Below are 26,250 nucleotides of genomic sequence, written 5' to 3'. Positions count from 1 at the left end.
TTCATAACTTTAACTTTTCAGTGCTTCTGCAGTAATTTGTAACATTAGACATCTCTGATGTCTCTATCTGCTCTCAGACTTGAAAATATTCCATGGGCTGTGATTTGGAACAGAAAATGGGAACGCATCACTGGAAGTAAAAGGAATAAACCATCATGGTAGCTCCTTTCTTGAGACACCCCTCAGAGCTTGCACTTCTTTGATCCTCTGTGGTGTGACAGATGATTTTTTGAGGGGAAAAAAATATGCAGAAAGAATCAGAAGAGGAAAAACTCCACACCTGCATGTCCGATTTCACACAGCAGCAATCCCAGATGCACTGGAAACGTTGAGTTTCCTACCACGTAACTCTCATTTTATATTGCTGTGCCATTTATTTTTAGCCCGTTTCAATGCTTTGGAGAGTTGTGCTGCTCCTTTCCAGCTGATTAGAGTTATTCCTAAGTGGCTCTTAGCAAGCATGGAAATGGGAGTGAGAGGGATGAAGAACATGTCAGCTGAGCAGCCCAGACAGTAAAATATTATGAATTAAAAATTACTTATTCAGAGATAAGCATGCAGACAGGCTTACGTTCCCTACAAGCTCTAGACACAGGCTTGCCTTTTTTTTGTCATTAATTTGAATAATTTTTTGATGTTTTGGCTTTATGCTGTCCTCAGAACCTGGACAAATTATGAAATTATTCCCATGGAGTCCTTCATTTTACTCTTCCTTCAAACCAGACCCGTACCATTATTTGAGAAAGGGGTTGGTAGACTCAGTCTTCCCAAGGATTCCTAACAAATACTCCTGCTAGAGCAAGAAATCTCTACTGTATCTTGCTCAGAAGATCAAGACTGAAAGAAGGAAAGGCTTTTCAAGGCACCTTTGGCCAGAGAGGACACTGCAGGTTGTGTGGGAAGCAGATGACTCCCTCCCACAGCCAGCCTGCAGATAAGAACAGCTCTCCAGTTACCTCTGCCTCCCAATTCCCATTATTATTGAGTGATGATTCATTTCAGAGCCTTTTCCCAAACTGCTGTTTATCATTACTGGGAACACAAACGCCTCACTCAGCAAAGCTAAAGTGCAGAAACTTGCTGAGGTTCGTTCTTTGAATTTCCATCACTTGAGACAAAAAAGTGGGGTTGATTTACATCCTCAGCTACAGAGAGTTGTCAGAATTGGTTGATTATTACTGCACTGAGCTCCTGTGTCAGCTGGGCTTTGTGGGCTGGCTTGAGAGCACCTCACATCTAGTTCTTTGCATTGATTTTTTTTGTTGTTGTTCCAGTAGAGTTTTCCCACTGCTGATGGAAGAGAATGCAGTTTAAGCAAATATGGCATATTCCTGATCTTTCTAAAGCATAAATCCAACACAGAATATCTTTGTGGATGATCACTGTGTTGAGTTTTGTCATCCATTCCCATTTTTTTTAATGACAGTCTTGTCCATGGGAAGCATTATGTGGCAGAAAATCACTCCTCAGAAGAAGAAACTGTTCAGAATCCCATGAGCCAGGTTGTGCAAAACACAGAAGCAAGGCAGGAAAGAGTATTTCAGAGGTCAGAGCTTTGGACAACATCCTCCAAGGGAGGGGGACTGACTGAACAGTGTCCAACCTGTCAGTGTGGGCTCTGGGTACCAGGGTTTTGATGGGATCCCACCTTCAGGACCCTGACTGGGCTTACAAAGATGTAATAATTATGAAGGTATAATAGTCATCTCTCGAGTTTTCAACCCATTTGAAAAGGCTGACTTTGTATCTGCATCATGGCACACTTTTTCAGCTACGTGTGAGGCAACCTTGCCCCTTTTAACTTGATTTTAATTTGGGTTTATATTCTCTTGGCCATATTGAGTCCAGCCTGCACTGTTGGGTCAGAAAAGTTTCCAAGTAAGGAACTTCTTAGCTCCTTACACTACTGCCATGACAATGTTTGTGATTAACTTTCCCTACAAAAATATCTTTCCCTCACATACATAAATTTCTTTTATACTATCTCCATTTAGTCCTTCCAGCTGCAGGAATGTTTTGTCCTTAACTGCTGCTGCTCACGCCAAACAGTTTAAGTTGCACAATAATTCTGTCCCAGATACACAGGTACCTTCTACTCAAGGTGAAATCGTGTGGAAGGAGAACTTATCAAAATTTATTATCAAAACCCTTGAGGTGCTCATTTGGTGAGACAGAATCTCTTCTCTCTCACTGAAACCCTCCTCCTTCTAGTGGCTTCCAAAGTTATTTGTGCATAGAATTTTTCAGAGTTCTAATAATCACCACGATATTTCTACCTATTCTTCAGTTGCCTTTCTAGTTAAAAGTCAGCCAGAACTGCTCGTAAAAGATCAGTAATAACGTGTTAAAAAGGATTTTGCTAATCTGGGTAATCATTTACAAAAGGTGGGTCATTAAGGCCGGATGAAAAGGTTTTTTGTCTTCCGGTTGTTTCCCCCTCCACTGCTGTGTTTAACACAGAATCACAGAATCACTTACATGGGATTAGGCACTGGTTTTACATATGCATATCTATTATGTCCAGCCAGAAAATCCGGGAAACCAAGACTCCTGTCCTTCTGGAAGGCCAGTACAGATATCAGCTCCTCAATCCACAGTAAAGCACCTTTCCTTCTTGCAGGAAGGCAAATCCATTTTCTAGCAGCCTGGCTGGCTCGATTGCCTGGGAAGGTGTTGTGCTGATTATAAAAAGGGGTGGTGGAAATGAGGAACAAATCTGGTTTTACTGAATGCACAGGGCGGTGAAAACTAGGAGTGTGGAAAACAGAGAATTCTGCGCTTCAGAAACAGCAAAAGGATGTGTTTTATTAACACAGCTTGGACTTGTTTGGTAACTTCTGGGATCGAGAGGGAACGTCGGATAAGGATTGCTGCAGTTTCTGCTCGTAACACCTGTGTATGCCTACAAAGGTAGAAAAGAAATCGCAAGGGAACTCTGCTACTCCTGGATAATCTGTCACTACATTTTCAAGCTGCTGGAAAGTCAGGAATAAGGGATAGCAAACACAAGCACAGCCACTGTGCTCAGGAAAGGACCGGCCATGGCACTCGGTCTGGCTGACAGGGAGGTGATCAATCAAAGGCTGGACTCGGTGGTACCTGAGGTCTTTCCCGACCCAAATATTCCGTGCCTGTGTGACATTTGGGACGGGAAATGGCAGTTCGGAGGCCTGGCAGAGGCTGCTGGCAGCACCAGTGACACTAGAGGTCAGCACGGGCACAGCTCCATGGGCAGCGTGGGGCCAGGAATGTGCCCGGCGAGCGCTGCCTCCCGGGCGTGCCACAGCCCCGGGACCGCCACAGCCCGGGCGGCACAAACCGCATTCCGTCCGGGAAAAGCGAGCTCTCGACCACTGCTAATGGTCACTGCAGCCACAAGGCAGCCCCAGATCTGGTCTGAAAAAACTCCCAGCACTCCCACAGCTACTAATAAGGTAGATCCCAAGGCCCCAGGATAGAAAAAGGCACGAAGGAGGCGATGGAATGAAAACTCATCCCATGACAATATTAAAAATGAGGCTGGAACTCAAGGAGAGGTGCACTGAGGAAGCCAAGAGTTGAAAGACAGCAAGAATCTCTCAGACACGCTGAGTCTGCCTTCATTTCAGTATCATTTGTAAAATCTAGGAGCTCTCCAGGCATGTTAGGGAGGGAGGAATAATAAATGATAAAGTTGGAGTGTAGTTAAAGATAACTTCCAGCCTGAAAATGAACACTTCACCTCAGTTTTGGGCAATCAGATAGCTCTGAATTTGGAAGGATGTGGAGCATAAAATCACAAGTGTAATAGAAAGCATTTTTGTTCTAAGTCCCTCAAGTTCAAGTAATACCTTATGATGGAAGAAAAGCAAACAGAAACATCTCAATTTAAAGAGGAGAAACGTTTTTTTTCAACTTATCCAGAATATTTTAGCCAAAAAAAAAAAAATTCTATTTTAACATAATTTGGAATACAAAGACATTTCAGAATGGAATTACTGAATGACACAAGAAAACTGTCAGTGTGGAAAGAGTAAATATGTGACATTTGTATTCTGTGTTTGAGCAGGGGAAAGGCAAGATGATGTGCCAGCCTCATCTGAGGGAATACTTCCACTCTCAGAGTAATTCTGGAGAATGTTAAAAACTGGCTACAAAGGCTACACTTTTTAAAATGAGGTAGCACAAAGGTTTTGTTTGCAAGAATGTTTTTTTAGAAGCAAGCAAAAGGCTTTAGCAAGCCACAATAATGATTTTCTTTGTTGTTGTTCTTTTTCCATTGGATCTCAAAATGTCAAGGGAACTTCTTTAGACTGGAGAGCAGCAGGTCCTGTGCCAGTGCTATTAAAGGACAAATGAGACAACCTGGATAATTAAGAGCCCATAGGCCTGGCATCAACCCTAGCAAAATAATGGAGCAATTCCTACAAGTCTCAATTAATGAAGGATTGAAGAAGGGATGTAGAATTAATGCCAGTCAATATGATTTTTTTTTGGAAAACAGAACCTGCCAAGCTGGCATGGCATCTTTGAAGAGAGCACAGGAACCAGGTGCTGTTCCGTCCTGCCCCCTTCCAGAGAACAGCTGGGATGGCAATAAAGTTCCCTAAAAATTGAACTTTCCTTAGAAGGGAGATTATACATCAGCATGCCATGAAACACCTGCCCAGCAGTTTTACTGGGCCTGGAGTGTTTAATTGGGGTTTGTTTTTTCCAAGAACTATTCCTCTATCCTTCACTCACGGCGTGCAAATGACAAGCCTCTATTAAACACAATTGTTCAAACTTAATAGCAAAGGGAAGCTGCTGGAAGAAATGTTCCTAAATCTCATTGAGGGGAAAGAACTGTTGCTGTGGTGCTGGTGTGGAAAAGGCTGAGTCTGAGCTTCATTTCCTCCACATTGAAATGATCTACTTTCTAAATCATTATCATAAGAAGTTCTGCTGCTTTGCAAAGACCATGATGCAAATTCTTGCAAGTGGCACAAGTTTGTGATGTTTCTCAGCTGATGTTCTTTCAGCAATCCCAGCAGACCTAATTTAATTTCTAATCATTTCACCATGCCTAACACATTTTTCTAAATTACTTCTGCATTTGTACTCAGAGGGAATACTGGCTGATTTTTGCTTATAAAGCTTTCCCCTTTCATTCCCATTGTTTCCTATGCAGAGGGAATGCACAGAGCAATTCCGTGATCAGCTGCTTTCACTCCATGCCATATTTCAATAATAATATGGCACATACTGTGCATTCCACATATTTCATTTCCCTCCCAGCTCCAACCTCTATCACCTTACACACAGAAGCACTGAACCGCATTCTGGGCGCGGGACATTTTTTGAGACAGCCCAGCAAAATATGGGAGTGCACAAGTTCACTGCCAGAGAAAATGTGTCCCTTTTGTTCCTATTTAATTACATTTTCATCCTTTTTAGAGTAGAAGAATGGCATATTTAAAGCCTTAAGCTATGTTAACATTATTTTTCCCACTGTACCATAAGCAAACAGGAAAACAATGGGAAAGCAGCAATAGCTATAAATTACAGTAAATGGTCTGGTGCTTTGCCAGACACATGGCAGAAGTTTTCATAATTTCATGTCAGCAAATTTGTAACATGCTTCTGTTTATATTCTTTTATTGCTTCCAGCTTTGGTAATCCTTTTGTTACTCTTGTGACAATTCTTTTTGGAATTTTTGTGTTCCTTTGAATGATCAAAGAAATCCTTGCTCAAAAAACAATCATCATCTATTAAGGCAGTCCTGTCACATACTGAATTTACCTCCTGAAGTAATTCTCAAGGAAGTCTTCAAGGATTTGTGACAAACAGGTTTGGTTACTTTCTCTTCAAAATCACTGCAAAGGTGCAAAACTTCTTTCTTATCTTAGAACTTCATGTAATGCCCTCCTCAGAATTTTCTTCAGATTTGGAGGCAGCTCAGATTTAATGCAGAGCTGCTGTTCCCACACTGGGCAATTCCAGCCTCAATCTTCCTCTTGGTTAACACACCTCCATCTCTAAATTCTGACTTGTTCTCGAGCCCTTTGAAGAGCTACATAACTTCTTCCTCTATTCTCAGAGCCTGGATCCATTCTCTCCAAACATTAGATCTGGTTTTGCCTCCTCCTCTTTGCCCCTCTCAAAAGGGAAATAGAAAAGGAAGCACAACCTCTCCACACAGGAAAAAAAAGAAAAGTACACCTTGCACTTTATAATGACATGCATAAAAGAAAAACGTCTGTAAATGAATGATACAATGCATAAATTTTAGTGTATCATCTGTGCAATGCCAGAAGTTCTTAATCAATACAACAGAGATCTAAAAACACATCAATAGCTGATTTAAAACTGGATACACTCCTGGAGAACATTAATTATATTCTCAGAGTTCATTTATAATGAGCTTTTAATTAGAGAGGATGTCCTCACATCTTAATTCTTAAAAGCAGAGAAATGATGAGAAGGTAGGTAATTCTTAAAATAGCCTGCTTTAATGTAGATTTCTGTTTCTTTTGTTATATCAGGACTGTAAAGGCTCCTTGCCTAAAGTCACTTGTGGCAATACACGTGTCTGATAAAGGAGGATTCCACTTCTTTTGTCATCAGTAAGGGTGGATATGGGACATCCCACTAAAGGATGCCTCCTCTAACACTCAGGAAAAGGTCAACAGGGCTGTGAACAAGACCTAAATGCACTGTATGACTCCCTCACTTTGGGACGTGACTGGCTAGTTTTTCTTCCCTTATTTAATTGTCTCATTAGACATTCTCCCACACTTTAAGAAAATAAATCACAACATAACCCTATACAAAATGTCTGCATGCAGCTCTGTGTAAAAGCTTTGGTACCTCCCAGCATAGTTCCTCATGAGAAAGTCTGTTTGCTTGGACAGTAAAATCCAACCAATAAACCCACCTGTATTTTTTAATTCAGCAGCTCAGCTTTATCCAATTCTGCCATTTCTAGCAGTGCACAAAGGCCCTGATGTCTCTGTTGGGACAGACACGTGGCCTTTGTCACGTTAGGGTTCAACAGGAGCTCGATGTGATTACCTGGTTTGCTTTCATTTGGTTTGCACTGAACTTCTTCCACGCACTCTGCAGGAAACCAGCCAATGTGTCCCCGGGTGCTGCCTTCCCAGAATCCGCCTTCTCCGATGCTCAGAACTAAACAGGGGAGACACAGGCAGCGTTACCCTTTGCCTTCTCACAGAAATACAAAACTATTGCATTACACATTCAGTAATAACTGAAAAAAAGCAAACACTGTGCAGTAACTCGAATGCTGCTACCCCCAAAATGGGCACAGAGTAAGCTTTAAACAAGACCCTCCCTGCTCAGTCTTTGTAACCTCTCCCCAGATTTTTTTACCACAAGTTTCCTCGGCTCTCACACACTTGTTTCCATTTTTAGTGTTTCACCGCTGGTTTAATCAAGGATAAATACATGGTAATACCACAACCCAAAACCCACTGTCTTGTCTGCTCAAACGAAGTGCTGAACCCATTGTAAAACTGCACCCACACTGAAATGGATTTTAATAACACATATTTTGATATCTCCTGCTTTTCCTGCCTCCTAGGGAAACATGTTATTTGACTTAGTGGGTAGCTCCAGGGATTTGCAATGCAGGTTGAGTAATATGATTTAAGGGTTTGAATACACAGCAAACACTTGAACCTCCCATAGGTGAGATACACAATGGAGATGCCTTTTGAAACATTTCAATGATTTTTTTTCTCAATAGAAGAAAATGACAATATGGAGGAGAGTGATTTGCCAATAAGAGAAAAGGCTTTTATCTGGCAGTTCTAATTATCTTGATATTAATTCTAGGACTCAGCAAGGATTGTGACAAAAGCCGGCAGAGCAACAACTTTATTAGTAAGCAACTGGAGGTGAATTATGGTGATGGAAGGATCCTAAACACTTGCTCTGGTGTTTAAATTAGTATTATAGAAGTCCCTACAAAGCACTGTATGTTTACTGTATATTAGAAGACTACAAAAGATACTGTGCATTAATAATGATACAAAGGTGGTATTACCAACAAAACCAGGCTGATGGGAATGTGGCTCAGACACACAGCACAGGTGCTCAGAGCACACCTGTACCAAACACACTGCTGGGTGGGGGGGCCTGAGCTTCCCAAATCAGCCCAGCTCCATCCACTGAGAGCCAGCTCAGCCCCATCTGCCCCTGCTGAAAATCGAGGCTGATTAGTCCAAATCCGTCTCTCTGCTGAGGGATTCCAAGGCCCGGGGTACTGTCTCTGCAGGGTATTTCAGTGCAGGAGGGACATTAACATGCTCAGAGCTGCTCAGAGCTGCTTTGAGGGTCTCCAACACCAGCAATTTTGGCGCTGTTAAAACCTTGCCAGGCTTTAAAACCCTGGTCCCTGCCTGGCTGCAATTGAACTCGGGATCAGTGGAGCTGCTGTGACTCAGGGGCACTGAAGCTGAACTTGATTTGCACTATCACAGAGCAGGATGAAAATCAAATCGATCGCAGCCCAAAAAAAAGTAAAAAAAAATTAAAATCTTGGTAATATGAAAAAAAGTCTGGTTTGAGACACCAGGATCTGCAAAACTGCATCTGAAAGTAAATGTTTACCAGGTTTTTAATTAATGCAACCCTAAGCTACTTGTGGTATCACTTACAGAGCGTGGCCATCTATTAACAGAGACATTTGACAGCCAAGTGTTTATAAATATGTCAGTTTTAAGCCTTTTAATGTAGTATATTCCAAGAGACAGATTCCATGAACTGCACATTTACACACCCCTGCCAGTAAGAAGCACATATTAAGTCCCAGGAAACATCCATTAAGGAAAAATCCTACACCTGGATGGGCCCCAAATGCACAATTTATCAAGCACCTTTCTGACAGGTATGAGGAAACCTATAACCTGTAACTCCTATAAACTCAGGGAGTTATGGGAGACTGGGGGAGGACACTGACCTTGGATGACACCAGCAGCTCTACAGTGAAAATTGAGCTGAATAAAATAATGTTAGCATGTCTTTTTTAAAAAATATAAACATGAGGCATAATTAATGGAAAAATGTGTTGCTATATTCCAGGTGTTGTTGAAAATGTTTAAAGCCTGTGTACATTAACTAACATACACTGTCCATCGGATAATTCAGTGTTACATAAAACATTCCCTGATCATCCATCCAATATAAACAGGGAATTCAGCAGCTTCCAACACATTTTTAACAATGTCACCTCTGCTCACACAAGAATGTATTTCTTAGATATGAGATAAGGAACTGGGAAAACTTAATAACCTATATATATATTAGGGTTATTGTAGAATCCTGCTGTACACTGGTTTAACTCCAGTCATAAAAGAGAGTGTAGGACTCCAGCCAAATTTCCCAATGTGAGACAGTGAAAGATTCCCATTGCCAGTAATTAGCTGCTTTTTTTTTTATATTTGAGGGGAGTTTTCAGCACTGAATGTCAGTCCTGATTCACTCCACAAACTGGCAAGATGCTCAGAACAAACTTAGAGATTGAGACAGACTCCCCTAATTTGGTGTTTTATTAATCTGTCAGATCCGCTGTTTTGACGCTCCAAATTGCACAGATATTTCCAGCTCTAGGAGGAGAGAGGCACTGCAAGGAGGAAGTTGGGTATTTCAAACCCATGGAGTGATTTCTTGTGTTTGTGGCAGTCACAGCTGATGTGAATCAACACTTTTGGGAAAAGAAATTTGCCTTGGAAGTCTGTCTGTGAGCGCAGGGCGAAAAGGGAGTCCTGCAGAGCAGAACCAGACCCACTGTAGCCCATTATTACATGAATTATTGAGTATCAGCCATCTCTAATAGCCAGAGCAAAGAAAAAACACATGTAGTCCTGCCTGAAGACATAACATCCATGGAAAAGAGGTGGAAGGGTGAAATGAGTCTGCTGGAATGCAGGCAGGCTTCAGCATTCCCGGAAAAGCACCATGCTGGGGGCCAGGAAAAGAAGGAAAAGCCTGCTGGAGCTGCAAGAGGCACAAAGGTGGCACAAGAGGCAAGGGAGGGACAGCCCTGGGTTCAGCTGACATGCAGAGACAGACAAATTGTTGGGGAGATGGGGGACAAGCTCCTACTCCAACGTAGAAGTTGAGATCCAGATGGTTCTGCATCCCCTAAAGCCTTGACATGATCGCCATCCACCTCCATTAATGGTGCCATTAATAGGAAATCCTGCAGCAAGAGCCAAGGCCATAATAATCCACAGATCCACAAAAACTGGCAACACTTCACTCACCCCAATGTGGGGAACTTAAAGGATAAATAGAAAAATGTCATTTATCTATTGTACCCACTATGCTTTTTTTTAGAATGAGGCCTTAATTTCTATCTCTCCTCTCCCAAAAGTGTTTAAGAGACTCATTGTAACAGGTAATTTGTTACCAGCAAGAGATTTTCTAATCAACCTTTTCCTTGCTGGAGGATAAAACAATGGGAAATCAAAGGATAACTTTCCCCAAGTTAATAATAAGGCTTTCTAATTTCCAGTGGTTTTCCCTTTCCTTTTGGTAGAAACAAAAGGTGTGGTTGCTATGGCAAGAGCAGGTCAGAGGCTCTTCACACACAGCCTGAATTACAAAAAAGAAGCTGATGTGAGAGTGAAATAAAGGTTCTTGCAACATCAGGAATCGTGGGACATCTTTTCACAACAGAAGCGTGGTTTGAAAGAAGAGTTGTGTCCAATTATATGAACAAAACTGCAAAGCAAAATTGGACGAGCACCAAGCAACAGGATAACAGGAAAACATGGACAGGCTGGTGCCAAGCAGGAGCTCGCATTTTAATGCCTTTAAAGTATTCTACCTAAAATTTTAAAATAGAGCATAGAATGCTTTGTCTCCTGCAAATGTAGGTCTATTGGCAATGTGTATATTGTCACTGATAGAAATATAGCATAGTAATCTCAAACAGATTAATTACTCAATATACCACGAAAATCATTTAAATCAAAAGAACATAGAATTTGCATCCTTCCACGTTACAGCTCCCTCCATGCCCCAAAAAGAAATGAAAGTATTTTTTCCCAACAAATTGTGGTGACTGCTATTTCTAAATTCCTTGTGAAATTGAAATGCCCAGGAGTGAATTATTCCAGGCAGCCATATTTGCAAAAAAGTCAAGGAAATTTAAAGCCAAATTCAGGCCAGTGTCTTTACATCTGTTACAGGATGTACCTAAAATGCCCTTGTAATATCTAAATCAATTCTTAGTGCTTGGATAAACTGCATTCTTCTTTATTGGGAAAATAAATAATCATATGGCTTGGGAACAAGAGACCATGTTCTGGGGAAAAAAAGAACATTTCTGCAACCAGCAGAAAAGAAGAAAAATCAACAGAATCACAGTAAAGTATAAAGTTGGAAATCCATTGAAAAAAACAATCTAACAGCTGAACCACCCTGTGCTGATGGAAGACCTCTGGGTTTGTGTCCCAAGGTAAAAATCTTCTAGATTTTCTTCTTTGAAATACAGTAGTTTTTAATGTCTAATTGGTAGAAACAACTTCTTTCTCTCAGAAATAATTAACATTATAATTAAGGCTTTTCCATTGCTGAAATGTTTGTTGTCTGATGGAAATTTTCAGAATTATTGGTCTTTGGCAGGAGAGCTTCTAAATGACAGACAATCTATGCAGGAACACTTATTGGGGGCTGTGGTGTCTCATCCCTGGATGTGTTCAAAGCCAGGGACTGGGACTGGCTGATCCTTAAGGTCCATCCCAACCCTAAAAACATCCTATGATTCCATGATTCTTTGATGAAAACAAACTTTACACACAACATAAATGAAGGTCAGCGTGAGTTACAACTTAATCTTGCTCTCTGCTGGAGAGAGAGATTTTTCTGACTGCTTCTTTCTCTGCCCCTCCTGGCTCCTGACAGCAATCCCTCCCTCCCTGTGAGGAATGCTGAGCAGGATCTGGCTGTTCTGCCTTATGGGCAGGCTGCTTCTGGCTCCCAAAGACGTCATCGAGAGAGCCTGACAGAAGCTGAGGTCACTGCAGCAGGAGTGGGGAGGAAATCCGTGCCCCTCACCCAGCTGCCAGGCGCAGGGAGGATTCCAGCACGCACCCCAGTGAGCGCGCCCCAGCTGCCCCCCAGGAACTGCTCCTGTGCACTCCACCAACAGCCTGGAAGGGAAACCTCGTGGATCCACAGTTGATGGCTCTGCCTGATTGACCCGAGCAGTCACGCTGCACTGGGGCCCTGCAGACGTTTCTTGTGGTGGAGAAGGAAATCCAGCAGTTCTTTCCCAGCTTGGGCTGTGGGAGCTCACCAAATTAGGGAGATAATGCAGAGATCCTGACTTAAAACACCTCCTCACCTTTCCTCACCTCTGCTTTCTCAGGAAGGAGACAGTGCAAACAAGCACTTCAGGAAAAGAACCTTGGGGTGAGAACATGACTGGGGCTACTAACAGAGCAACCACTCTCTACGTCAAACCTACAAATACAATAAGCTGCACGTAATCCTCTAAATCTGAGGAAATACGGCTCTGTTGAAATAGAACTGAGTGAGCTGTGCTGTTCAACATTTGGCCCTCTGTGGGAGCTTTTTCCCCTTTTTCATCTTTGCCATAAAGTTTCTATGAAGATCACCTTTTCCCTGTTGTTTAGGTATCTATGAAATAGTTTTGAGAAAGTGAGGGAGACAGGCAAACAGCGTGAGAAATAAATCTTGCACTGATTTGAGTTTTCATCAGAAACGAAATGTTGTAAAAATCCACCCGCTGATCCCCCGCTCAGTTGAGGAAGGTGCAGACAGAGTCAAGTTTGCTCTTCTCCACAGTGATGCCCAAATTTGAAACTGGGGGAATTCAGGGAGAATTAATGGAGAAGAGGCCCCAAGCCAACCTAGATGCAGAGCCTGTAGCACTGTGTTGCACCACGCTGGTGCACTCACAGCTCCTCTCCAACTCCTGGTGCTCCCTGTGCCCTGAATATTCCAGGCCAGTTGCTGACTACTCAAGATAGGCTGTGTTAAAGTAGCCAAGCACGATGGCAGTGGGGATTTGTGGATGCTTTTACATCCTGATCCCTTCCCACAGCCTCTGACAGCAAAGGGAACTCTCCTGCTGGAGCGGGTGCAAGGCTGGGTCTTTGTTAGGACATTTTGATAGCACCACTCTGGCCTGCTCTTCAGGCACAAGGAACTTGAAGGAATGAATTGGGACAGGACCTCTGCTGAGCCATAATTTATCATGTTAAGAATTGAAATCAAACCCATCAAGTCAGGAGACAGAAAGGAGGAAAACAGACCAGTGAACCTGGGTAAGATTAATACTCCATTTCGCATTCATTTCATCCTTCATGTGAGAGAGCAGCTGAACAGTGCCTTGCAAACCTCTTAGGTTAAATCCTGCTGCCCCACTTACCCACACAAGGTACAAAATGCTCTTGAAGAAACAAAACAGCCTTCCTGAGGCTCTTCCCTTCCCAGTATTTTGTTTACTAATCTAACAAGGGCAAAAGCCCAGGAGACCAACTTTCCTCCTGCCCACAAGCACTGTCTGTTGGCAATATCTTCGAGCACAGCAGGGGTTTAATAATCTTTCTTTTTCGAAGTGACTTACAAGTGGATTTCACAAGAAATGAAAATGTTAGTGATATATTTGGATTGCCCTGCTGGCTGAGACCACACTGAAATAAGAGCAGAGTCACAAGGGTCAGTATTTCTGATGCACAGAACTACTGACTTCCTGCCCAGAACAGATGCTTGAGTTGCTGCAACTGAGTTACTCCTGTTCCTCTGACCCTGAGGAATGGAGCTGAGAGCTACATTTGGGTTTACCACAACCTTTCTCTGATGTGCACACTGTGCCTGCACCGGAGGCATCTCGGAAGGCTCATGGAAAAGTCTGTTGGAGCATATTTGAGATCCTGAAATAACTCCCCGTTTTTCCAGACACTGGGCACTAGAAAAGGCTGAGAGAGATGGCGGGGCCAGCCTGGTATAAAAAAGGATCTGAGGAGACCATGAAAAACAAAGCAGTGAGCAGGGTGAGACTTCAAAAGCTCTCAAAGCGTTTGAATCAGGTTTTTTTTTTCTTTCTAGGTCAGTGAAGGATAGCTCATGTGCATTTTAGGGATGTTTTAATATAACCCAGATTCTGAAAACAATTCTGATTGTTTAGTTTCCAAGTGACCAGAGCCTGTCTGCGCCTGGAATTCAGACCTGTTACCTTCCCAAAAACCTCACCTATGTCTTTATTTTCATGGCCAGGAAAACTGTTGATTCTTTGCCCACAAAGAACTTTGGAGCATTGCATTCGCCGAGTTTTGCTGTCAAAGAGACCGCTTAATTTCCAGCACTAGAATTCCATTTAGGAACACAAAAACAGATTGAAATTCATTTTACAGATATTTTATACATGTTTGTGTGCATTTGGATTGTGGCAGATTTATTGCTATGAACTTTTAGATACAGAAGGAAGAAAGAAACAAAATATATTAGAAGTGTTTCAGTGAGGGATCAAACTAGCTCTCCTTCATCTATGTGAAAACAGAAGATTAGGGCAGTTATGGTATAAATAAAGATATCAGATTTATTTTTACAGCAGCCATGGCTCTTCTCTCATGAGTGGCAGACACACAAATGATGTCAGTGTGCATGACTAACAACTAAAAATACAGCAGGTATTTCTGTACAGGCTACATAATATCCTATTAATACAAGACCATTTTGTTTAGTTTACATTTTCTTTGAACCTTGCCCATTCACAGATTTCTCTGAGCAGTTTCCTTGTATCACACACTGTGAACTATTGTCACTCATGCACTTCTACCAGTTTTAGAAAGAATAAAAAACCCTCCTTCATCTCCATCTGATGAAAACACTTCATCAAGAGTTTAGGAATTCATCCCTCTCCGTGACCCTTCTAATTCTGCCAAGTTAAAAAGGAAAATCCATAAAAACATTTCCCAAGTAATCCCTTTCTCTAATATGTTGTTCTGGGTTTTTATCCCTGCAATAAATGCCTTGCTACATCTTTGCTGTGATTAGTCTCATGGGATGTACTCGTGATGACATGTCCCCGGGGTCAGGCTGAACACAGGGCACAATCCCACAGCCGGTGCCAAGCCACGTTTGGATTCCCCGAAGCAATCCAAGAGCCAGGACTTGGGCATCAGTGTCTTACATAGAACAGTGCAGTCACCAAGCTGCCAGAGGAGAGGGGCCAAGACAAAGCTTTTCCATTTCTCAGTGAGGCTATGGTATTTCCAGAGTGAAGGAAAAACTGAATTCCATGGGATTTAATATTCTCCCATTTCCTCCAAGCACTGCACAGAGCAAGGTGCTAAACCCCAAACAGGCATGTGCTCACTGAGCCATGGTCTTGTTAAGTAAGTCTTTAAAAGACTGAAAATACATCCAGTACCAAGAATTCCTGCTCAGAAAGAAGAAAGCAGGCAGGATCTCCTTATAGTCAGCAGTTCTGGCACTCCCACAGCACTAAGGACTCTGAGTTCTACTGCCTGTGCTTTTGAAGGGCAGAGAGGGAGCCCATCCTGCTCACATGGAGTAATTTTTTTTAAACATCACAGAATCCTGGAATCGTTTAGGTTGGAAGGGGCCTTCAAGATCATCCTGTTCCAACCTTCTCCTAGTGGAAGGGACACCTTCCACTGGCCCAGGTTGTTCCAAGTCCCCTCCAGCCTGGCCTGGAACACTTCCAGGGATGGGGCAGCCATAGCTTCTCTGGGCACCCTTCCTCAGATCTAGTCCAAATCTACCATCTTCAGTTCAAAGCCATTGCTCCTTGTCCTATCACTACACTGATTCTCTAGCAGTAATTACATTTTGACTGAAACAGGGACGGGAATCCAGATTTAATTGGACCTGGATTTTTGGCACAAAAAGTTTGAGCAGCTCCTTCAATACTGTTACACAACAGAGACCTCTTTAAAGCACCAGTGTCTTTTCCCCTGCACTCTTTGTTCTCTCCATGACCTTGCCGTGTTCATTCTGACATATTTTTTGCTGCAGCTGAGGAACCACTGACATGGTAACACGAAATAGGATTTGATCTTGTTCTGGAAGTTTTCCCTTTGATTAGCTCTGGGAGCCTGTCACACACTGTTCCAGCCCTGCCATGCAAACAGCCTTAAATTACATTTCACAAGGTTTCATCCTAAGGAGTAACACTGACAATCCCTATGTACTCTTGTTCTTTTCCCAAACCCTCTCCAAAAGCAGGCTGACACATATAGAAACCTCGCCAGACTTTGCTGCAGCAAACTTCTCTAAAATGCTTTAAAACAAATGGACCTGGAAAAACTCTGCCAGATTTCAATTCAACGTGTAAATCAGATTCTTGAAACTGGAAAAAATAATCCCTGCAGGAATTATTTGATGTGGGATGGGCACATCCCCCTTTTGCTGACAGCAATAATTAATGTGTTATTTCCAATAAACTTACATTTTCCCCAGAAAAAAATCCAGCCATAATTCCATTTTTTATTTCAGCATTTTGAGGGCCCTTCCCAAAAATCATTGGCCTCACATTTAGACTACACCATTATAAGAAAATATGAAAAGTGGACTAATTCCTTCCTGCAATGTTTTCCAGTGACTGTCATAATAACTTAGAACCAAGGGCTCCTGAATTAATTTTTCAAAAACATTAAACACTTCATCGAAATTTAAATCCTTTATTCTGGGCTTATTTTTTGCATATAATAGTCTCAAAACCTAATGTAAACCAGCTGCCAGATAGTGAATGCCTCTAAAATATTCAGCATTCCAGGCAACCTGTTGCAGTGCTTCCTCTTTTGCCAGGAAACACAGTTTCTGTCTTGCCTTTTCCCAGAACTGCCCTGAGTTGTCTTACTCTGGTGAGAAGAACCTGTGTTGTTGATCTTGCGTCCTCTACATAAAGAGAATATTCCTGCATCCTTCAATCCAACAGGACAATGGAATGTGTGTGTGTCCAACACCTCATTCCTCATCCATTGACACCTCCCAGATCTCTGAACACTCTGAGTGGAGAAAGTTATTTAGTACCACCAAAATTTCATCCTGGTCCTTGTGCACCATGAGATCATAATCACTGCTTCCTGCCTGATCAGGGAACTGCAAAATTATCTTTTCAGCCCTACAGACTCTAAGTTTAACCTTCTTCCTTCGTCCTGCATTTAAAATTAACCTTGCACATTTTACCTTTAAGTGCAGCATCCTTCAGATTTCTGTCCTGAGGGCTGGAGTTAACAAAAATTATTAAACCCACAAATGCTTCAGAATCAGTACATCCAAAAATAAAAATGCAAAAATACCTTCTAATGGCTCCCTATTTTTTTTTTCCAACTACTGCTTGCAGGCTCAAGGGAGGAGGTATTTGAAGTTTTCCTTTGTGAGATACATAGTTCCTTTTGCAAGAAAATTTGCAGCTGCTTAACACTTTTATTTAGGACACTGAATTTATTCCCTTTTGTTTGATTTCCCTAACTGTTGTTTGATTTGTATGGATCCCACACAAAGTCTCTTTTATTCTGTTTTACCTGGATGTGCAAAGCCACAGTGTCACACCTCACTCTTGGGAAGGTGAGTCCTGTAAACCCCATTTCCCATTTTTTCTGGATGGATTTATTGCCTTCAAAACAATAACAAAGCTCGGCCTTGATTTAAACCTGGCCTTAGCAGACAAGTGCAGCAGTGACCAGAAATTTCACATGCACCACCACGATTCCTCCACAATTACATTTGCTGGAAGTTCTCCCTGCCCACTTATCCAAAGACCCATGAGGGGACATTTTCTACTTAACCAATTAAATGTTCCTTGAGGAAAGGGCCTGAAGCAGAGCTGACCTTACCCCCGTTCCCTTCCTGAGCTCTTTAGATAGCTGACATGTTTACAACCCTTTAAAGCCCTGGAGTGATACCTCTGGAATGGCTCCAGAAGCAAATTCTGTGCTCTGGGTAAGAGACAATGGTGCTATTACTGCACATAGCTGTGAGTTGTAGCAGCATTTTGAAGTCAGTTGAAGTGGCAGCTAAATATGCATTGGTTACAAAACAAAGCTGGGAGCAAAATGCCCTACAAAGAAACAAATGCATAAAAGCACTTTCACCATACAGATTATTTCCACCCCTGCAAAAGAGAATTTTAACATAAAATTCCCACCTAGCAGGAGAAAAGGTTTGTTCCAAATGAATCAGGTGCTCACCTTTGACTCTGTCTCCTTTGTGCAGGTGAATTTCCCCTTCCCCTTGAGGTTGATATGGCTTTACTACGATAAAAAGTCTCCCAGGGACAGCACTGTAGAGCTTCCTTTTGGGACCCTGATAATCCAAGGCAGACAGAGTATCCTTGTTGGCACTGGGACTGTAAATGGCACTGGAAATTGAAATTAAAAATCATTAACAGCTTATTCAAAAGGGGAAAGTTAATCATTTACCATCACACTAGCAGGATTAAGCTAAGCAGTGAATAACAAAACTGTCTTCCAGCAAGACATCTAACCCTGCAGAAAAAATACCAAACAGGAGCTTTTAAGGGTTGAAATCTTTCAGTGTGAAACATGATCAATATTCACCTGACCATAATGGCCTAGAACAGAAAATACACAACATTAAAGCTTTTAGTTTTTCCACAAATTAAACTTGCACGTTCCCAGGCCCTAATTAAATTCAAAATTTATATGCCCATCATACAATCCCAGCATGCCAATTTGTCAGAGGGACTTGAAAACGTCTGTATTTACAATTCTTGGGAATGGGTATCTTTGTAGCACAGAGTGAACAAGTGAGACCACTGAATTATTAACTAAATGGACTGAATAATCAAGTTACTTCATCACTCCCAGGCCCGGGGCTAAATTTAGATCTGCACAAAGCCCAGTGCTTGTGGTTAACATTTTCCAAATGATCGTTTCTTCTGGATGGCAATTGCCAGCTCACTCAGTGACTTCAGCATGTGCCCAGGAAAGCCACAGGTCACCACCAACTCACAGTCTACTCCTGGTGTACAAAAAAGGAATTGTTGAAAGGTGGTGAACATGAATAAGATCAGTATTAAACCTGTGGGGAAATGAGTGAACTGTCAAAGATATATGAAAAGACAAAGAGGCAAATATTTAAGAGGGTGGGAAACCTATAGGATATATCATCATAAACTTGCAGGACACTAGCAGTTAACTTAAACCCCAAAGCATAAAAACTTGCAGTCTTAAACAAAGTCTAGAAAAGGAAAATATTCGTGAGAAGGAATAATATTAATAGAGGTTGCTAGGGAAAAGTTAGGCTACCAAAGGAAGAAGGGTGGTTTAGTGGTGGTTGAGCACCATAACACTCTGCTTGCCTTCTTGTGAGAAAGTATCTGAAAGTGCTTTAAGCAAAATGAAATACAAGGGCTGGGATCTGCTGGGTTTTAACCTCCTTTTTTTTATTATTTTTAACCAGTCTCCTACCAAAACGGGAGCCAGTAAGTCAGCAGGTACAGAAGAATTCTGGTAAAAACCCAAACCTAGTGGATCCTTCCTATCAGGAACACTCCCATTTTCCTGCAGTAACTTCTTCACCATTTGGAATTGCATCCCCCTTTCACCTTGCTCTGTTCTGTTACTGTGAGGAGGTGCTGATCATGGTAAGCCACACTCAGCAGTTTAAAAGTGAGCTCTGGTTGCATGTCTGTGATGGAGTTTGCACCAGAAACCTCAGCCAACTCTCACAGTTGTATAAAGAAAGCCTGGAAAAGATGACGCTCAGATTTCAGTTCTTTTGCTCCATTCCTTTTTCCTTGTAAGTGAAGGAACAGTCATCACCATAAAAAAACCCCCAGATCTATAAACTATAGCTACACATCTGATTTCCACTTGTATCAAGCTGTGTTTCTGCCTAGTCTGGTGGCAGCTATTCCCAGTGTTATCTCCCAGCATCCACTTTAACTGTGAGCACAGAAGATACATTCATTTTCTCTCTTGCAGAAAGAGAAAAGGGAAATGGCACATTAAACCCACACAAGGAATGCAGAACTTCTCAGGCAACAGGCTCACTAATGGAAATCAGGGCTGCAACGTGGGGTGCAGGACTTTTTAAAAAGAGATCTTTCCTCTCCCTTGCTTGTCCCCAGCGTGGGCTCCCAGCCCAGCAAGTGCCATGCCAGGAAGGAGCAGGAGGAGGATGCAGAGATTTCAGGAGATGTGTGGACGTGTTTCCCTCTCAGCCAGAAGAAGGTGGCCATCCTTGGCAGCTCAGCCCTGACTGAGGCTGTGTTGGCACCTCATTCACTGATTTCTGTGGGGTAAGTTCCACAGGAAGGCTGTCCCTTCCCTTGCATTCCCAGCTTCCCCCCCTGAGCACTTCGCTGTGGAAAGCAACAGCCTCATGAGAATCACAGAACAGTTGGACTTGGAAGGGACCTTTAAGACCACCCAGTGCCACCCCCTGCCGTGGGCAGGGACACCTTCCTCTGGACCAGGTTGTTCCAGCCTGGCCTTGGACACTTCCAGGGATGGGGCAGCCACAGCTTCTCTGGGAAATCTGTTCTAGTGCTTTGCCACTCTCTCAGGAAAGAATTTCTTCCTAATATCCAATCTAAATCTCTCCTCTTTCAGCCTGAGGAGATAAAACACCTGAGCCACACGGGCTGCAAAGGTCACACGAACCCCTTGCAGCATCGCTTTCCAGCACCTCTCCACAGCACAAATCCCACAAACCTCATTAATCCTTTGTCACAGTCTGACCTCCTCCATCACCCTGCCCCTTCTGGCTGCTTCTGCTGCACAACCCATCCTCCTGCTCTGTCAAAAAGGGCTTTTCCATCTCAGGCGAGCAACAGCTTCGTGGTGACTGTTATTATTTGTTATTATTTGCAAATAATAAGCAGAGACAGCAACAATTCCCACATTTAGCTGACAGTAAGTAGATGGTCACACAGTTAAATAAAATCTGTGAGGAAAGTCTCATATAAGGTGCCATGCCTGACTGCAAAATGGGCCTGTGGCAAGAAAAGGCATTATTTGCAGGAAAAATTATATATAAAATCCTTTTAGTTGTATTTGAATCGAGAGAGCCTCCAGCTCTGTTCTCAGTACTTGCACGTACTCTGGACTTCTCTGTAACCAGTCTTGGTGGCACAGAGGGAAGTCTGCAGCTGGGTAGCACTTGCAGTAGCTGTGATGCTGATGCACTAAGAGAAAGACCAAAATTTCATATCCATAAACTCTCAGGCATTAAATTGGTTTCCACTACCACTTGAGTTACTTTTCAGAAAGGGAAGAGGAAAAGAGACTGAATAAAGTCAAAGCAAGTAAATGTTTGCTTAGTCAAAAAAAAAAAAATCTAATTGTTACCCCAAGCTCAAAGGATTGTTTATATTTCTGGAATTTGAAATGTGTTATCCCAGAAGTATTGATGAAAAGGCACTTTTAATCCCTTTCAGCTAAAATAATCACTGACTCTAAGGTAGAACCTCCCTCTCTGGTAGCATCAGAAGGATCCAGTGGAACACAAGAACCCTCATTCTCTGAAAGGCACCTCACAGCCACTCCTCACTCAGCTGAAGCCTCGTTGAAGACTGTTTTTAAGCTGATACTGGGCTCTGTGAGGAAATGCCACCCAAATTATACCTAAATGAACTTTTGCCATTATTGTAACATAAAACAAAGCAAGATGAGCATGAAACCACTGGCATAAGAAATCCGTATCCCCTTCCTTCCCTTTGATTTCCCTCCTTCTCACATTCCAGACAGCTTTGTTGCACAACACAGCAGATTTCCCCTGTCCAGCAGCATTGTTTCCACCCCACACAGTGCCTGTCAGCTTGGGTGCCTAGGGCCAGGGAGAGCAGAGGAACAGGCAAGGTAAGAGGCAGTGTCAGCTACATGACATTTTGTTTCACTGATTTGAAAACTCCACTGAAGATCCATTTACACCTACAAACAGCAAAGAGAAACCAACAACTGCATCTCTTGACAATGTCCAAGTCCTTTTCTACTCTGAACAGCAGATTTATATATGTATATATATATATATATTAGGAAACAGGAGAGACAAAGCCTGATTTTTAGATGAGTAGTGAGTTAAAAGTGTTTGGCCAGAACATGTGAGCTCTGGTTCTCTCCAGCAGTGCTCAGCTCTGATGTCTCCCTGATTTTTTGGAGCACTTCAACCACTTGTCCTGGTGCAGCTCCATCTCTTCCACATTTGACAGGAGCTCTGAGTCCAGGGCAGTGGCTTCCCCAAGCTGCAGCCCGCAGCTGCCATCAAACCTTAGCCCCAGCCCTCTGCTTTATTCCATGGCTTACAATACCTACATGACTCTAATTAGTCAGGATTTGCTCTCCAGTGGGACAGAGCTGCAGGATATTTGCCCAGAATGCCTGCTAGATCGCATTACTCCCTCTATTCACTCTTTGGTTCAGCACACACGTACAGAAGAGAGAACTTAAAGAGCCTCTGCTCCATCACTCATGAGCGGCTCCAACACAGCTTCCAGGCATGACCAATAGTTCCATGAAGGGACCAGATATCCCAGAAACAGTCTGCTTTGCTGTTAAATGCAATCCTTATTTCAACTATGGGAAGATGTGCAGAGCCAGCACCTTGATCTGGAGGTGCAACTCTGTGTTAAGTCACTGCTGAACTTGCAAGTCTGCCTGGCTGCTGGAGCTCTGTGAGGAAACAGCTGGCTTTGGTGCTTCCAGTTAAAATATTCCCACTTGGGCATGGCCCACCGTGCTGAGAATGAATAACTATACGTTCCAGAGAGTGCAAACAACATAAAGGAACGTGGCAGGCCAGCATGGTGGCAACTCACCTGATGTGCCTGTGCTGCTGCCTCTTGGCATCCTCTCCCAGCCTGTTGAGGGACGGCGAGCGGCTCCGGGAGGACGGAGTGTAACTCGCCACGGTTTTTACAGTTCCATTGGGATTACTCTGCATCTGTTGGAGCAGATGAGGGGAAAGGCTGCGGTGTGAAGAGGCAGAGGAGGAGGCTGACCACTCGGGGAGGTTGTTGATGTTCAGGTTGTTGTCGCTGTTGGAGCGGAGCAGGATCCGGGGGGCTGCCAAGGTGCTGGGAGGCCTCCTCCTCCTGTTGGAGTAGGTGGGAGCCTCCCTAAAGGGCACTGTGCAAAGAGAGACATGGAGGGTGAGCTCAGATGATTTCACATTCATGTTTGTTTACCACCACATGCAACATATGGCATTGTTTCTTCTGTAGAGACAGAAACTCCACCTTGCCAGCAGAGCTGATCAAATTATCTTGAGAACATCATTAAATCAAAAACAACGGGCAACGTTAACCTGTTTGCTGGCTTGAATACACGGTGAGGCAACACCAGTGCCATGAGCCTGCTGAAGAGTCTGAACTGTGCTCTAGGAAATGGGAAACACCTCATTATTGCCAAGTTTGAGGCTCAAAAAGTTCATTTTCCTGCTGTGTTGTCACATTGAGACAGAAAGGCATAGAATAGGGCTGCTCAGCAGAATTCCTGAGGCATGGACTTGCAGCTTCCATCCCCCAGCTGGCACCCAAACTGGTCCATCTCAAGTTCAGGCCTAACCTGAAATCTGTGAACAGTCACCTTATCCCCATCTTCCAGGTTAAGAATCGAGGACACGGCTTCCTCTCCTGGCAGAACTCTATTACACTGCTGCAATCCCTAGGCATTCCCCTCTTTCTAATCCTGGCATTCCTACCACATCCATTACTATTGTATATAGAGCATATTACCCCAGGGTAATACCCCGGCTCTGTCACGTGCCACATCCCAGAGGGAACACCACTGGATCCAAAGGCCCCAATGAACTCCTTAATGAAAGAGCCACAGCACCAAACCAAGCAAGGGCAGTACAAATCTGACTCAGAGCAGAGGGTCCAGCCCTCCCTGCGTGTTCCTGCTACACACGAGCACTCACACAATTTTCCACATCTCCTTTCCCCACTCCAGCGGGTCAGTTTGTTCCAAGTGTGACTTAGAAGGCAAAGTCCCTAATAAAAATGCACCCAGTTATCACCAGATGGGATGGAATTTCCTGCCCTATCATAAAGGATTCGACCCCAAAACTTCATGCTGGCCTTGATCCCCATTATTGCACCTGCCCTCATTAATTTCTCTTGGTGGAGCTCACGGGGTCACAGGACCTGAGCCAAAGTGCAGAGATTTACATCTAAAAGTCACAGTGGCATAACTAACAAAAGGCAGCCAGGCAATATCCTGAGGGCTACACTGAGCTCTTGTAACTCCCAAAGAAAAAAATCATATTTAAATTAGGAAAGAAGCCCCACAAAGTATCATCCCTCATGTCTAAAGTGACAGTAAGTGCCATTTATAAAGAGCCAGAAATGTTTACTCATTCAATACCCTTCAAAACCACACAAAAAACAGAGTAAGAATGTCTGTCATACTGTGCAAGTAAATAAATTCACATAAATATGAATATACATAGGAATCAATCTGTCCTGCCTTGAAATAGAGCCTTTAATTGAGAGAACAAAGCAAAATTTAAGGTTTCAGAGCAAAACTGAGAGCATATTTATAGCATAAAACAGAGATGAAACTGCAAGTAAAGGAATGGTTTGTATCATTTTCACCAGAATCAGTTTATGATTAACTACAATTCTGAATATTTTACAATAACATCCACTGGATTTCCAGTGAGCTGAAACTTTCTCTAGTAAACAACTCGAGAACATCAGAACAACCAAGCATGGGAGCAGCGTGCACAGGAAGGGCTTCAGTCCATTTCCATGTTTCCTTTGAAATAAGGGAAGAAGCCTTTAAAAGCTGTTAAAGGGGACAAAGCACAGAAGTCCAATGCTTATGCTAGAAACTGGCAGAAACTCTGTATAATTCTCCTGACATTTCAAGTTTTTCCCCATTCCATATTTCTTTAAGGTTTCAAAGCAGCCGAGGGTGTCATGAGAGCACCTTGGCGCTTCAGATGTCACAGTGGAAGCCCCAGTTAGTGCTAACTTACAGCAAACTCACAGCATTTATGTCCAAAACTGGCACCTACAGCCCCTTAGGCTGGTGTGTGGGGCAGAGATGAGACATTTCTGCATTCCTTTATTTTTGGCATTTGGAACACGGCTCCAGAAATTACTTCATCGAAGATGGGGATCTTTCCCAGGTACAACAAGGGAGAATTCAGTCAAGGAGAAAACCCACAAACTGAATTCAGGGGATGTTTGGCACACTCAGGTGTGCTACTTGAAGGTCTAATGCTGTCCCCCCAGGTCACCAAAGTTTGCCTTGGATTCAGTAAAACTCGGATCTGACCCTCAGATCTTGATTTCTCATGAAGCTGAAAGCAGCCTGCCCAGCCCTTCCAGCCACAGGCTGAGAAAACGAAATATTGCCGACGTTTTGGGGGTGTTTTCTGGGACTCTGGAGGGGCTGGTGGGATCTCTGCAGGTGGGAGGGGGAGGGAGGACAAGGACAGGGTGCTGGGGCACGGTGACAGCGCGGACAGCGAGCCGCAGAGCACATCTGTACTGACAGATTGGAGCAACCAGGCACCAGAGGAAAGGAATTCTTTTTCCCTTACACACCTCAGGAGCATTTCACAAGCCCATTTAAGAGTTTAGCTTTTGCTTTGCTGTTAATGTTCTATTCTTGAGGAGAAAACTATGAGCAAAATTAGTCTTTACTACAGGAAATAAACAAGGAAGGGGACAACTAATGACACCAATTGATGTGTGTCTAACACAAATCTTTTATAGAAAGAGTTAAAAATAAGCATTTCTTTGCCTGAAGTGATTAATATTCTACCCAACTGTTTCTTTTCCCCAGAAATCTGCAAACTGTAAGTGGGTGGATATTTTTTTAGCTGCTTCTTATCAGCATTATTTATATTATTTTCACAATTAAAAACCAGAACTACAACACAAAATAATGAAATGCAAATGTCCATGCTTTAGTCCCTGTTGGACTCTGCTTTTCCCTAATATTTCACCACGTTTCAGAACTGCAAGAATAACTGTGGCAAAACTTGTTTGGGAAAAAAACCACTCGATATAAAATGACATGAAAATGCCTGAACTAATTCCATGCCCCAAAAGTTTAAATTTATCATCCCTAAAAGCATACTTGAAAGTACCACATAATCCTTCCTCCAGCTCTCTGAATTCTATTCCTGGCAATTCATACATCTGAAGGGGCAATTCAGCACCATTCACTGACAAAATTCACCTAGGAAAATCCTTCTGTAGGAAATTCCAAATGCATTTCTTAGGGAACAAAAACATTTTTATAACTACTTGATTCTTCAGAGAAAATCCTGAAAGGAATAAAGTC

General features: G+C 42.9%; 1 protein-coding gene across 1 annotated transcript in view; it reads right to left on the bottom strand.

Moving 5' to 3' along the window:
- The window catches only part of SHANK2 (SH3 and multiple ankyrin repeat domains 2), a 266,104-nt gene that overhangs the window by 149,511 nt on the left and 90,343 nt on the right, over positions 1-26,250 (bottom strand). Inside the window, exons 12-14 of the mRNA XM_069016388.1 lie at positions 22,767-23,076; positions 18,175-18,344; positions 7,034-7,147 (exon numbers count right to left, since the gene is read on the bottom strand). Coding sequence (XP_068872489.1) covers positions 7,034-7,147; positions 18,175-18,344; positions 22,767-23,076 — 594 coding nt within the window. The remainder of the gene's footprint in view (positions 1-7,033; positions 7,148-18,174; positions 18,345-22,766; positions 23,077-26,250) is intronic.

Source organism: Aphelocoma coerulescens, chromosome 5 (assembly GCF_041296385.1).
Source record: "Aphelocoma coerulescens isolate FSJ_1873_10779 chromosome 5, UR_Acoe_1.0, whole genome shotgun sequence".
NCBI classification, from domain to species: domain Eukaryota; kingdom Metazoa; phylum Chordata; class Aves; order Passeriformes; family Corvidae; genus Aphelocoma; species Aphelocoma coerulescens.
The sequence above is the reverse complement of the archived record's forward strand: the minus strand, read 5'-3'. Positions and strand labels throughout refer to the sequence as shown.